The sequence below is a fragment of the Cupressus sempervirens genome, chromosome 7 (assembly GCF_028749045.1).
Source record: "Cupressus sempervirens isolate cs-2001-9-10 chromosome 7, ASM2874904v1, whole genome shotgun sequence".
In the NCBI taxonomy this organism is placed as follows: domain Eukaryota; kingdom Viridiplantae; phylum Streptophyta; class Pinopsida; order Cupressales; family Cupressaceae; genus Cupressus; species Cupressus sempervirens.
In genome coordinates, this window is record NC_143124.1 from 57,546,038 (window position 1) to 57,561,581 (window position 15,544).

Sequence of the window (15,544 nt, forward strand, 5' to 3'; positions counted from 1 at the left end):
CATGTGTGAGCACACACTTAGGCTAATGAGGGGGATTAAGAAAGAGATTAGGATGATTAAGTGGGATTAGAGAAGAAGTAAGCTTAAGAGGATGAAAATGATGGGTATAGGTTAGGTTTAAGATTAAATTAAATAGGATTTAATTTAATCATAGGTTTTGAAGAATTAATGGAATGTGAGGATTTAAATAAATAAAATTTATTTTAAAAGGGGAAACATGGAGGATCATGTGTTAAATTAATTTAACATATTAGGGCTAGGAGTATTTAAATTAAATTTAAATACTTAGGAGAATGAACTTATTTAATTAATTAATTTAATTAAATAAGTAGAAGAATGTGATGAATATAATTAATTAATTAATAATTAATTACAATGTCACGAGCAATATTAAATAAATTAATAGTCTTTAAGGACGATTTTAATCATCTACAAGGGCACTTGTTCCTCTTCTTCCTCTGATACTATTTCTTCTTCTTCTTCATCTCCCTCCAAAATAGTTTCGCAGATAGATGGATTAAACACTAATCTTCTACTAATCCTTTGCCTTTTCTTCATCTGAATCTTAATTATTTTATTCTGTTTCTTGGAGGTAGAAGGAGAAGCTAGCTCTTCTTGTATAGGAGGAATTGAGATTTGTGGAATCTCCCCCTCTTCTTTTTGGCTAAACACAACAGGAGACAACTGCGGTTCATCCTAGACTTGGATAGCTCTAGTATCTTCAAACCCTTGTGGGCCCTATTCTTGCTATTGGGGAGACGCTTCTTCTGCAATTTTCTTTGTCTAAATCCTCTGAGGAGAGGTCCTCTTTTTTTTTTTTTTTTCCTTCCTTTCAGGAGGGTGATAATATCCAACTGGGCAATCAAGCTAGTATAATGTTTATGGCCTGATAGGAGACTAAGTTGCAAAGGTAAGAATTGTTACTTTCCTTACTCTACCTCTTTCTAGGTGAGCATCTTCATGGAAGATTATAGTATCAGGAATTGGATCAAGTGATAAAGATTTCTTGATCCAATCCTTTGTCATTTTGATAACATGCATCACTCTATGATTAATATCATTGGGCTCCTCTCTATCAACCTCGGCATTCATAATGGGTATTTCACCAACTTTATCTATGTTGAATAGGGGGTCCAGTAACTCCTTAGAATCCTATTGCTTTATGATGTTCAACTGGAGAGCCTTTTCTGGTAGATACAAAGTTATCCTACAATAGTCACTAATGTGGAAATCATAGTCATTTGTGGCATTCATCCAGTGATCTTCAACAACATCCTCATGATGGAAGTCTCTTCCTGCCATACTCTCCACTTTCTCCACATTGTCAAAATATGGTCAGGAAGAGTTGTATTCTTCAAGAGGATAGTTCTCCCACTCCCACTCGAAGGACATGATATCCTATTTCTTCTTCACTTGATAACATCTAATGACCAATGGCCATGCCCAACAAGGTCTTCATTGTCTCTTTATCTTCTCATAGGCCAACTCAATTTGTCAAGATATCTCCAACAATACCAGTTTGTCACTTGAGTATCTCAAGAGTTTCTTAAGATTGATGGATGCATTAGCTACCTATAAATAGGTGAACGTATTGAACTAGATGAAGTAGGCTCCAAGGGTTGTGACTTGTGCTTTGGCTTCATTAGATAACCTCTTCCCATAGTCTCCTTTAATGAATCAAATGATCACAAAGATGAATGCATCATTCATAATTCTATATTCTTTACTCTGCCCTAATAGCTTCTTCTTCACTAACTGAGGATAGATTATGTATGGTTAGGCATTGGGGTCCTACATACTGCCTCTGCTGTACAATATGGGATAGTCTGTTGCCCTTGCTGGAAGTAGGTACACCATGTAAGAAGTCATGTAAAACTTCTTCTTTTCTTTCACCATATTCAACTATTCACACAAGTTTTCACTTAGTGTGGTGAGCCAGTCTAGTGGTATCTTTACCTATCTGATGGTCTCAATAAAGTTGAACATGAAGGTACTGAGGTGACTTGCTACACATAAGCCCATGACTCTTCTTAGGAGAATAATAGAGTACCCAATATCCTCCTTCATGTATCCTCGGGTCATATCCACTTTTTTTGTTATCTTTACCCTTAGAGGGTTCTCAATGAGATAAGAAGATTGTATGATGTCTATGGCCTCCTATTGGTGTTCTCTATACCATCTCTTAGTTGGTTCATAGGAAAGTCTAATGAATTGGACTACTCTAGGAAGATGAAATACCCTCTCAATGTTATCAAGTCGTAGATCTAATGCTTTTGACTACCCTTTCATCAGGAACAAAGTATTGTGACAAGGCCATGATTAGTTTTGTTGATTGTACTGACACAAGATGTGACACTGCATTTACCAATCTAGAAAAAATCAATGTAGATATCATGGCTGACATCTCTATTGGCCTATTGGAAATTCTCAAGAATTTTCCTAAGTTTGTGTGCCCTAGGTCGGTATCTCAAATTTCTATGTGATCATCGTGGAATCTTGACTTTGAAGGTACACCTTGGAACTTGAAAATGATAGGTTTGGGTGCTACTTTGGATGTCAATGCCATTTGATTACCTGCACATTGTGAGAAAAAGGAAAAAAATGTTATTAGTCCAAGGATAAAATGTCAAACTATGAATTAAAATAAACATAAAGAAAAAGAAAAAAAAAACTTCCCATTTGGGCATTTTATTTTTTTCATTCTATTTTCATTTTAAACCTTTTCCCAAAAAAAAATAATAATAATTAGAGTTTTATATTTATTTTAAAAAAAAAATTATACCTTTTTTTTTTTAATTCTATATTTTTAAAAATAAAATAAAATAAAATGTGCACAAGTGGAGGGTATGCCGCACTTGAGGGCATGCATGGGAGCGGCACTAAAGGGCATGCATGAAAGCAATGTTGAAGGGTGTGCATGGAAGAGGCACTAGAGGGCACACATGGAAGTGGCATCGAAGAGTAGAGTTTGAATGCACTGCGGGTGCCGAATGTGGTGTGCCACACAGACATCACATAGGGTGCATTGCGTGAGCACCATGCGGGCATCACACTTGGCGTGGGCACCTCGTGCCACCGCAAGCCAAAGTCACCACCATGGGTAGGGTTAAGGTGTCATGCAGTATGGAGTTAATGCATCACGCAACATAAACATGGTGTGGGCATGGATGTCTACCTTGTAATGCTCACAAAACCCTCCGAAGATATCCAAAAAAAAAAAGTGTTTGAATGAGGTGGAGGTGTGGGGGTTTTATAACCCCCACCACACTCATGAAGTGTGCGACATGCCTTGGAGCATGCTAGTGCACACACGTACTCTGTATGCACACATTTATGCGCATGACCTTTTCAATTCAATTGTTTTTTAATTTGTTAAATTTTTCCAATTTATTAATTTTTTGTGTTTTTTCAAATTTTCTAATGTTTTTGCATTTTTTCATTTTCTAATTTTTTTTGTATTTTTTCAATTTGATGACTCATACTTCAACTCTAATAAAATTTTCTTCTCCCGACTCTCAAATTGAGTTTGGGAGTTGAAGAAAGTAGGTGGTTCCCATTCCTAGTGAAGAATGGAGCATGTATTGTGGACACCACCACAAATAGCCTTGAAAAAAGGAAGAAATGACCAAGGCATTTCTTCATCAATAAACATTCTTCCAGCATGTGTCAAATACCAACCAAACTTTGAACATTTCGAGCATCTTTCGGACAACTTTACAATCAAAATCTCAGAATTTGAAACCTCCAAACTTAGTGTGTGTGTTGTGTATTCATTCTTTTTGACACCTCAAGATGCTGTCTATTAGAGTTTCTTGACAACTTGACACAATCTTCCACTCCTCTTGGCTCATTCATTCAAAATCTCCACGAAGGCTTTTCATCAATCAATTGGTTGACTAGATGAAAGAATCAGTTTGAGGGCTCTTGGTGGGATGCCAAGTTCTTTTGATTTTTTGGCCATTTGAATAATTGCTCAATGTCATTCAGAATGTTACTTTTGATGAAGCAATATTTTGAATACAAGATACTTTTTTTTGAAAACGTATCTTTTGTCATTTCAGATCTTTATAATCCTTCAGTCTTAACATCGTATTTCTCTCTCTCTTTTAAATTTTTTTTTGTATCCTGACTACGCTTGGACTGTGTAGTCAGAACATTGGTGTCATTTCTTGGATTGGATCTCTTATGAACACCTGTTGGGTTCCTCTTTTAGAACCTTTTTAGAAACTCTCATGCTAAACAACTATTAGATTGTGGTGATTGATCAGGAAAGTACTATATGTTGTAGCCAACATATGGCCGACACATTGTAACTCTAAAATGCCATAAAATGCTTGTATAAAAGGGCTTAGGGTTAGGTATTTTTATTAAGTTGTGATGTGAAATTGGTTCTTGCGGTGATACTGAGCTGTAAAGGATCATGGATTGTAATCAAGTTGTAATCACTAGATCATAATAATATCTGACTTGTTGTTTGGTGGACATAGCCCAGGGATTGGGTGAACCACATTAAATCTTGGTGCCTTGTGTTCTTTTCTGCGTGATATATTATTTTTTGTTATTGGTTATATTTGCATGTAATTGTTATTTATGTCTGTGATTTAATCCTAACAATAATGACCTTAGTAACCTTTCTAGGAGAGCCCCCTACTTGAAACAATTGAAATTTGGATCACCCCTTGAAATCTTTGACTTCAATTCAACAACATCCAAAATAATCAATTCTTAAATTTGCAAAGTGTTGAGAACTTTTTGGTCTAGGTTTTTGATTTCCAGACTGAAAATCCCCTATTTCCCTAAGAAATGTTGGTTGCTTGGTTGGTATAAGACACACAATCATCCAAATATTTTGACAAAGAAATACCTCTTCCTAAATTCAGAACCAAAGACTGGCTAGTGAAATCTTAAGAGAAAATCTCAAGTACACCTTACCCCCAGGACTGACATAACTTTGAAAGGAAACACATGACTAAAAGTAAACACACAATATAAAAACAAACACATTTGCAGAAATAAACACACTTGCTAGAATGAAAATCTAAGCTAAATGTATAAATAAAATCTAACTAGTTTTTTTTTTTTTTGTGTCTTTTAGGCTTCAAAATAACGCTTCAGAAACTGCCCATTTATGGGCAAGGGAAGAAATTCCCTCTATAAGGAACTGAGCCTAAAAGTGTTTTCTCCCAAAAATTTTACAATTTGATAAGGGCTTATCCACAAGCATTGAAACTTGGTATGGCTGCCCAAATTTTCCTTTGCCTTATCCTAGAGTAGAACAAGGTCAAAAATCCTAAATGATTTGATCATAGCTTTTCTTCTGTTTCTTGGAGGTAGAAGGAGCAGATGGCTCTTCTTGAACAAGAGGGATGGAGACTTGTGGAATCTCCCCCTCTTTTGGTTGGCTAGACACAATAGGAGGCAACCGTGGTTCATCTTGGACTTGGGTAGCTCCAGTATCTTAGGACCCTTGTAGGCTCTATTCTTGTTGTTGGGGAGACGGTCGTTTTGCAATTTGCTCTGTCTAAATCCTCTGAGGAAAGGTCCTCTTTTTTTTTGTTCTTTCCCTTCCTTTTAGGAGGGTGATAATATCCAATTGGGTTATCAAGATGGTACACTATTTCTGACCTGATAGGAGTCTGAGCTGCAAAGGTAGGAATTGTTACTTTCCTTCCTTTACCTCTTTTTGGGTGAGCATGTGCATGGAAGATTACAATATCAAGAATTGGATCAAGTGGAAAAGGTTTCTTGATCCAATCCTTTATCATTCTGATAACATGCCTCACTCTATGATTAATATCATCAGGCTCCTCCCTATCAACCTTGACATTAATAATGGGTCCTTCACCAATTTTATCTACATTGAATAGGGGATCCAGTAACTCCTTATTTAATCCTATTGCTTTATCTCCTCCAAGATGTTCAACTGGAGAGCCTTTTCTGCTAGATATAAAGTCATCCTACAATAGTCCCTAATGCAGACATTATAGTCATTTGTGACATTCATCCAGTGATCTTCAACAACATCCTCATGATGGAAGTCTCTTCCTACCAAATTTCACTTTCTCGACATTGTCAAAATATGGCCGGGGAGAGTTGTATTCTTCAAGAGGATAGTTCTCCCACTCCCACTCGAAGGATGGAATATCCTATTTCCTCTTCACCTAGTAATGTCCAATGACCAATGGCCATGCCCAACAAGGTCTTTTTTATCTCTTTATCTTCTCATAGGACAACTCAATTTGCTAGGATATCTCCAAAAATACCAGTTTGTCACTTAGGTATCTTGGGAGCTTCTTAGGATTGATGGATGCACCAGCTACCTGTAGATAGGTGAATGTCTTGAACTGGATGAAGTAGGCTCCAAGAGTTGTGACTTGTTCTTTGGCTTCATTAGATAACCTCTTCATATAGTCTCTTTCAATGAATTGAATGATTGTAAAGATGAACACATCATTCACAATTCTATATTCTTTGCTCTACCTTGATAGTTTCTTCTTCACTAGCTAAGGATAGACTATGTATGGCCAAGCATTGGGGTCCTGCATACTGCCTTTTTTGTACAAATCGAGATAGTTTTTTTGCCTTGTTGCAAGCAGGTACACCACGTAAGAATTCATGTAAAACTTCTTCTTGTCCTTCACCATCCTCAACTATTCACACAAGTTTTCACTTAGTGTGGTCGGCCAATCTAATGATATCTTTTCCTGTCTAATGGTCTCAATGAAGTTGACCATGAGGGTACTGAGGTGACATGCCATAGTTCCATGACTCTGCTTAGGAGAATAATAGAGTACCTAATTTTCTCCTTCATGTATCCTTGGATCATATCCACTTTGCTTATTATCTTTCCCCTCGAAGGCTTCTCAACAAGAGAAGAAGATTGTATGATGTTTATGGCCTCCTGTTGGTGTTCCCTATACCATCTCTCAGCTAGTTCATAGGAAAGTCTGATGAACTAGTCTACTCTAAGAAGATGAAAGATCCTCTCAATGTTATGGGGTTGTAGATCCAAAACCACTTCTCCAGTGATGCTTTTGACTACCCTTTCATCAGGCACAAAGTGTTGTGATAGGGCCATGATTAGTTTTGTTGATTGTTTGAAACAGGATGTGACATTGCATTTACCAATCTAGAATGAATCAATGTAGACATCATGGTTGACCTCTTTGTTGGCTTGTTACAAATTCTTAGGAATTCTCCTAAGTCTGTGTGTCTAGGTCAATATCTCAAATCTCTATGTGGTCATTATCTAATCTTGACTTTGAAGCTACACCTTGGAACTTGAAAATGATAGGTTTGCGTGCTACTCTGGATGTGGATGCCATTTAATTACCTGCACATTGTGAGAAAAAGAAAAAAATGTTATTAGTCCAAGGATAAAACGTGAAACTATGAATTAAAATAAACATAAAGAAAAAGAGAAAAAAATGCCCCATTTGGGAATTTTATTTATTTTCATTTATTTTTTCATTTTATCCCTTTTAAAATATATATATGTATTTTTATTAGAATTATATATATATATATATATATATATATATATATTTTAAATACCTTTTTTTTGCAAAATTTTATTTTTATATTTTTATATTTTTATCTTATATTTATTTTTTAAAATTAAATTAAATAAAATGCACGCAATTTGAGGGTTTGCAGTGCTTTAGGGCACGCATGGGAGCGGCACCAGAGGATGTGCATGAAAGTGACACCGGAGAGTACATGTGGAAGCAGTGCTAGAGAGTAGGGTTTGAAGGCACCATGGGTGTTGAACATGGTGTGCCGCATGGGCATTGCATGGGGTGCACTCCGCAAGAGTCGTGTGAGGTGTGCCGCACAAGCATCGCGCTCAACATGGGCACTTCGTGCTATTGCAAGCCAAAGTTACCACCGCAGGTAGGGTTAATGCATCACACAACATAAACATGGTGTGGATGTGGATGTCTACCTTACAATGCTCACAAAACTCTTCGAAGATATCAAAAAAAAAAGTGTTTGAATGAGGTGGAGGTGTGGGGGTTTTATAACCCCCACCATGCTCGCAAGGTGTTCAATGCACCTCGGAGTGCACATCGGTGCATGCCACGCACTCTGCGCATGCACATTTATGTGTGTGACCTTTTCAATTTAAAATTTTAATTTTTTGATTTTTTCCAATTTTTTGATTTTTTGTGTTTTTTCAATTTTTCTAATGTTTTTTGTATTTTTTTATTTTCCAATTTTTTTTGTATTTTTTCAATTTTGACAACTCATACTTCAACTCTAATAAAATTTTCTTCTCCTGACTCTCGAACTGTGAGTCAAGGAGTCCAAAAAAGTAGGGGGTCCCCATTTCTAGTGAGGAATGGAGCATGTGTTCTAGACACTACAACTGATACTTACTTCATACTTGCATGTGTATGGTGTGCATGTATGTTTTCTTTATGTTTGACATTTTTGATGAGGTTGAGGAAGGGAGTCGTAGTCACTAGCTAGTCAGGATCTACACGATGAACCACTTCCTGCCATTGCCTATTTAGTTTAGAATATTATGTTTATACATGCATAGATTTTATGCAAATTGTAGGTACCAAGTATCGACTTCCCTGAATTGCTAGAATGAGTGTATCCTATCGCATTGTTTCAATGGTATAAGTGGGGAGATAAGTCTTGAGTCCAAATCCTAAAACCTAAGCCAATTGTCCTAGAAAATAGGACAAGTTCTGAGTTAGTTTACCCATCCAAATTTGTCAACTAATGTGAATTTGTGATTTTGACCCTATAGTTTGATTATGTCCTTTTCCTTCAGTTGAGTTATCATTTTTGGTTTTGTGGGTATACGATGATTCTCTGTTATAATTAAATCAAATTAAAAGATAATTTAATGGAAATTTTATAAAGAAATTTGATATTTAATTATATTTAATTAATTAAAGAAAAGAATTAAATTTAAAGAATTTATTAAAGTTCTATTTTTTATGTATTTATATTTATTTCATTTAATGATAATTATTAAGGAATTTTATTTTAATAATAATTATAAATAATTTTATTAATAAATTTAATAAATATATTACTAAATAATTTTACAGAAACATTAAAAAGATTATGGCAAAAAATAGTAGTCACACAAATAAGAGTAGACATTCGAATTACTTCGGAGCAGATGGTAAAGGCATTTCCACACATCCAAGTATATGCACGAGGAATAGAAAAAGGGAAAATCCTAAGAACAATTTTTCAAATAGCCCATGGAAACCTCATTCCCAACACTTTGTGAATAGTTGCAATAAGGCGCAATTTTCTTTGGAAACCAACAATGCTTTCTCCATCCTTGTCGAATCAAACAATCAAAAGGACTGGAATCAAGATGCATAGATCAATGGGTTCATCAGGACAGTTTTGAAAGAGGGGATCAGCCAAAACAACCCATAAATGTTTCACATGAACACAATATTCACAATAGAAAGCTTAAATCAACAGATTAGGTTTTTTAACATGACCAAATATGTTGTTGCAAGCTATAACATCCCTGCTTCATCTTCAAAGGAAAGAACTAGGGTTTCAAAAACTCCACTTGAAAATTTGGACATGCTTATGATTGCAACACTGAGACCATATGTTCCCCCATTTCGAAGATCGACTAAGAAAAATAAAGAGAGTTTAGAAAAATCCTCAAAACTCTTGAACCATAATGTAGATCCAGCAGATACAATTCTAATTCAAAGCAAGGAAAGTGAGGAAGCATGGATGGAATGCAAAAACCTTGGCATTTTTGTAATTTGGACTTGATCTAGAAAATAAATGTTTTTCATGTCCAATTGGCTGGAAGAAAACTGTCAAGGTTAGGTAAGTATCTCTTACTCTGGTGATAATGTATTATATCTAAATTGTTTTGACAAGTTAGTTAGAGATGAGTTAATAAAGGTCTCTGAATGTTTGTTTGATGGTCATTTTGTTAAATTTATTGAATGGTCACCAAATTTTAAATTATCATAAGCAAATTTTAAGTGCCCTATCTGGTTCATGATGCAATCCCTACCTCCAGAATTAAATCAAATTGAAATTCTCAAACTGATAGGGGCAACATTAGGAGAATTTATTGGAATTGATGCTTCATATGAGTCTGATAACAATGTTAAACTTCTTATAAACACAAAATTTAATCAAGAATCCATAATTCATAAAAAGGTTGAAACTAAAAGGGAAGAATATTAGCTTAATCTACATTAATATAAAGATGACATTTCAAAGATTATCAAAATAGAAGCTCATAATGGCATGAGTCTTCAAAACCTACCTCTCACTTCAGCTTTTCGAACTACTTTTCCAACAATCTTCCAATATTTGAGAAATAAGTTGGGGTTACAATTTGCAAATTTTGAATCATGTTCTCAACCTGAAGATAGAAATAGGGCTCAGCCAAATATGAGGTCTTCAAAGGATGGCGTTCAGCAAAAGGATAATGATGTAATTGATCAAAGCGACAAAATGAAATCAATCATAGTCAATGGAAATGTTTTAGTGCCATGCCAAGAGAAAGGAAAATTGAAAAAGAGAAAAACTAAGAAAAATAAGTATCCATCCAAAGCTTTGTCACACACGTTTGAGGTAGAGGAGAGAGAGGAAACATTTATCAAAGGGGATTTGGAAAATGAAATTACTTTGGCATACAAAAACAAGGGAGCTATGATAGCTCATCCAAAAAATATGGAGCAAACATGAAATGTAGATCACAACAGGGAAATACAGTCCACTCCACTAGAGGCGGTTATAGTTGTAGTTGATACAGGGAGAGACCAAGGCAAGACATTAGAAGATGCAGAGAAAATGGATTTAGTTGAGGTAGAAAAAAATTTACTTTTTGCCCTATTAGAAGAAGTAGATAAGGATAACATATCACCAAAGATAAGATAGGTTTTTCCATGACAAGATCAAGATGAAGGTAGGGATGTCGAGGTAGTCACTCCCAGCAATAAGAAAATCAAATCATCTTCTAAATTTTGGCAAACTCTGGATGTTCATACTACTTCTCCTTGTACTCCAGAGAATATGTAGTTAGGAAAGATGAAGGAAGGAAATAATGTTGAGAATTTGATTGTTACAAATGTTCAGAATTTTTTAAACAAAGAAGTGGATTACTTTCTTGAGGAAAAGACTCTAGTAGTAGATGACAATGAGTTAGAATAGTTATCATAAGAACTAATTTAGGTTTTCAGCTTTGACAGCATTAACAATAGTACTACCTCTCAAAAGGAGAAACTGATACAAAGAATTATAAGATTAGGGGGTAAAGACTACATAGCTGAGGATCTCAGGAGAGATATACTAAAGATTGAGATGGACGAAAAATCACTAGATCAGTATGAGAAATATAAAGCTGACAAGGATGAGAGCAGGATAGATATTATTGATATGACAGAATTTCATCAAGAAAATTTTGATAAGGATGACATTGGAAGCAAGGTCTATAATGAAACAGAAATGGAAGAATTTGGCAAATCAAGGGATATCAGGCCCCCTTCAGTACATAGTCTAATTGATTATTAGCAAGATTTAGGTCTACACATGAATCAGGAAGGACTGAGCTCCCCAATTTATGGCAAATTAAAAGGGAAAAGTGGAAGGAAATCATTGAAGGAGTTAAGAAAAGCTAATGGACTCTGCAGAGAATAGATCAAAATAGATGAATTACTAAATATTGGGAAAGGGAAGTGCCTTCCCAAGGCAACATGAGGATTACCACATGGAATTCTAGGGGCCTAAATGCCCCTAGCAAAAAAAGGTTAATCAAACATTATCTAAAAAAATGTAATTCAGAGGTAATTTTAATTCAAGAAACAAAATTAAATCAGTCAGATAGTCTTAAACTAAATAAGATGTTAGGTATATGGGATTCTCTATTCCTAGAGGCCAATGGAGCATTTGGTGGTTTAGGTATTATTTGGAATCCAAAGAAAGTAGATTTATATCACCTTAAGAATAGTAGTAATTGGATGTGTGTCAAGGCACAAAGCCTTAAATCAGATTTGAAATTTATTTAAATCAAAATTTATGCTCCAAATAGTCCCTTAGGAAAAAAAGTTGTTTGGAGCAAATTAGGTTCGGTCTTTCTTGATTATAAATAGTACCCAATTATAATGGGAGGAGACTTTAACACCATTGTTTGCTTGAATGAAAAAGTAGGTGGGATGCAACATTTAACTCTTTCATCACTAGAATTTGAAGCATGGATAGATAAACATGGTATGATAGATATCCCTTTAAACAATGGATCTTTCACATGGAATAATAGAAGAAAGGATGACACCTACATTGCAAAAAAAGTTAGATAGGTTCTTTATTTTAGGAAACATATTGAAGCATAATAAAAATTATCACTCTTTCATACTGCCTTATGCACGATCAAACCATTTCCCGGTATGCACTGAATTGTTTGAACCATCTAAACCTATTAGAAATCCATTTAAATGTGAAAAGATGTGGTGCCAAGACTCAAAATTTCTGGAACTAATTAGGATTTTGTGGATGCAAGAAAGCTTCATAGGATCTAAAATGTTCACCTTCATATCTAAACTAAAACTATTAAAAGAAAATATTCCTAGATGGAACAAAGAACATTTTAATAATCTCTTTAAAGAAAAGCTAGAAATTGAAGAAAAATTAAAGAATCTGAACCAACGCACTATAAAGTATGGTATGAATAAGGAAAGCTATAGGTTAGAAAAAGAGCTTCTTACGAAATAGGAAGACATTTTTGGAGGTAGAAATCGAGGGAGAAATGGCTGGATGAAGGAGACTGTAATACAAAAAAAATTCATAACTCAACCATTTATAATAGATCCTTAAATAAAATCTCTATTATCACTAACTCTATGGGTGACCGCATAGAGAACCAACAAGAAATAGCAGATACATTTGTCTCCCATTTTAAGGGTTTATTAAATAATTGCAAAGAATCAAACAGGGAGGCCAAATCTAGCATGCTAAAAGTAATCTCTAAACTGATTAAGCTAGAAGATAATAAAAGTTTGAATAGACCAATTACTTTAGATGAGGTTCAGTCCATAGTTTTTAGTATGAACCTCGAAAAATCTCCAGGGCTTGATGAGTTTTAGGCCTTCTTCTTTCAAAAATGTTGGGACATTTTGGGTGAAGATCTTTGGAAAGCTATTGAAGCTTCAAGAAATGGAGGGTCCTTGTTGGCTGAGATCAAATATTCCTTTATTACTTTGATTCCTAAAAGGAATGGGCCAGAATGCCTTAACGAATTTCTTCCTTTTGCCTTATGCAATACGATATAATTTTTTTTTCCAAAATCTTAGCTAACAGGCTTAAAGATGTCTTGCCTAAATTGATCTCTGAGGAGAAAATAGGATTTGTTCTAGGAAGATCTATTTTGGATGGTATTCTTACAATCCAAGAAACTATCCACTTAGATTCCAAAGACAAAGAAGCATGTATGTTTATGAAGCTAGATATACAAAAGGCTTATTATATGGTAGACTGGCATTTTCTCTGTAAGGTCCTTGAGGCATTCAACTTCTCCCATCAATGGATTAATCTTATCTTCAAGTTTATTTCTACTCCAAAGATCTCTATCCTTATTAATGAGATGCCTAAAGATTTTTTTTTGAAGTTTCAAGGGGCATTAGACAAGGAGACCCATTATCTCCTTCCCTTTTTATTATTATGGCAGAAGCATTTGGTAAAATAGTTTCAAATGCATATTTGAATAAGAAGATCTCGGGCATTATTGTTACTAGAAATATTCCTAACATAACTCATCAACAATATGCAGATGATACTATCTCACCTGGCAAGAGCTCTGTTCATGAGGCCTTGGGCTTTTAAAAGATTTTACAAGCCTATATGGATGCATCAGGTCAAAAAGTCAATAACAACAAATTTGATATTTTCTTTCTGAATACCAACCCAAAACTAGAAAATCAAATTTGTAGGATTATGGGTTTTAAAAATGGGCTCTTCCCTTGCAAATACTTAGGAATCTCCTTGGAAAAGGGTTCAAGGCACAGTAAAGTTTGGATGGACACAATTGAGAAGCTAGAAAAGTGGATAGGAAGTTGGAAAGATAAGTAGCTTACTAAGGCTGGCAAGATTCCTAAGATTAGGTCAGTTCTTTTAGCTATTCCTATCTTTCCCATTGCTTTTCTACCCATCTCAAATTGGGCATCTATAAAATTCGAATCAAAATTTAGGAACTTTTTGTGGAAAGATAAGGAAGATGATAAGAGAGTAGCTCTCATCAAATGGAATAATTTATGCAAACCTAAAGAGTTTGGAGGCTTAGGGATTAAGAAGCTTCAGTGGAAAAATGAAGCATTGGGCACACAACTTATATGGAGGTTATATAAGGAACATGATCACAAATGGGCCAAGATTTTTTACAATAAATATGTTGACTCGACAGACCCGACATCACTTTTCAAGATGAAAAGATTACCTAAAGGATCAAAATGCTGGAACTTTATGCCTAAATGCCAAAATTTGATAAGTAAATTTTTATCTTAGGATGTGGGCTTGGGAGACAAAGCTCTATTCTAGGAAGACTCCTGGGATGGGAATCCCCCGATCCAACTTCCCTCTTGCCATGAATCCCTCAAATTTAAACTAAAATCTATGTGGGGTAATAAGGTTAAAGATTATAAATGTAAGGTTTTCTTTGATGGGGTTCCTAAATGGAGGTTGCATTTGATAGAGAACTTAGGTCTAGATCCCAACTCAGCTAAGTTTTTTGAGAAAATAATTTTTGACAAAAACATCATGTAGTCTGAAAGGTCAAAGAATCTCATTTGGGTTGGCTCTAAGGATGGTCCATACAATGTGAAACAAGGATATAAGGCTATTGTACATTCTTAGGGTTGGAATCTTATTGAGATGCCATTGAAATTGTGTTACGATGCAACTTGTCTCCCAAAGGCTAGATTCTTTTTGTGGCTTGTTCTACAAAAAAGAGTTTTGACTACTAAAAAGCTAGCTAAATATGTTATCCTTGGCCCTTCTTGGTGTGTTATTTGCAAACAAGATAATGAAGATGTAGATCACTTATTCTATAATTGTCCTTTTGCACTATCATATTGGGAATGGTTGAGGACTCAGCTTGAGTGGTCCAACCCTCTACCAAATTTCGTCATGGTCCTTTTATCATCATGGCACATAAACTTGGTTCGTGGGGTTTACAATAAGATTTGGAATATTAGTCCCTCTATCATCATGTGGGAGTTGTGGAAGGAAAGGAATCGTCGCATTTTCCAGGATAAAGAAATGAGTGTGGATAGGTTGCTTTTTAATTTAGAAGCTTCCATAGTGAAAGTGCTAAATTCTCATCTTAGGAAATCTTTCAAAGAAGAGGGTTCTTTCTCCTTCTAGGATGGATAGATGAAAAAGAACTGGTCCAACCTCATCAACCCACCCTTAGTTTACAAATCAAGTAATAAGGAGGCTAGGGCTAACTACAAGTGGGCTCCCCCCCCCATGTAGATGGTACAAACTAAATTTTGATGGTGTTGCTAGAGGAAATCCAGGGGTGGCTAGTATTGGCTGCATA

The 15,544-nt window shown here is 35.2% G+C and overlaps 1 protein-coding gene across 1 annotated transcript in view; it reads left to right on the top strand.

The window, feature by feature from the left end:
- Positions 1–7,771: 7,771 nt before the first annotated feature.
- The window catches only part of LOC149545464 (disease resistance protein RML1A-like), a 63,038-nt gene continuing 55,265 nt past the window's right edge, over positions 7,772–15,544 (top strand). The window contains exons 1-2 of the mRNA XM_089793770.1: positions 7,772–7,893; positions 11,205–11,502. Coding sequence (XP_089649896.1) covers positions 7,772–7,893; positions 11,205–11,502 — 420 coding nt within the window. The remainder of the gene's footprint in view (positions 7,894–11,204; positions 11,503–15,544) is intronic.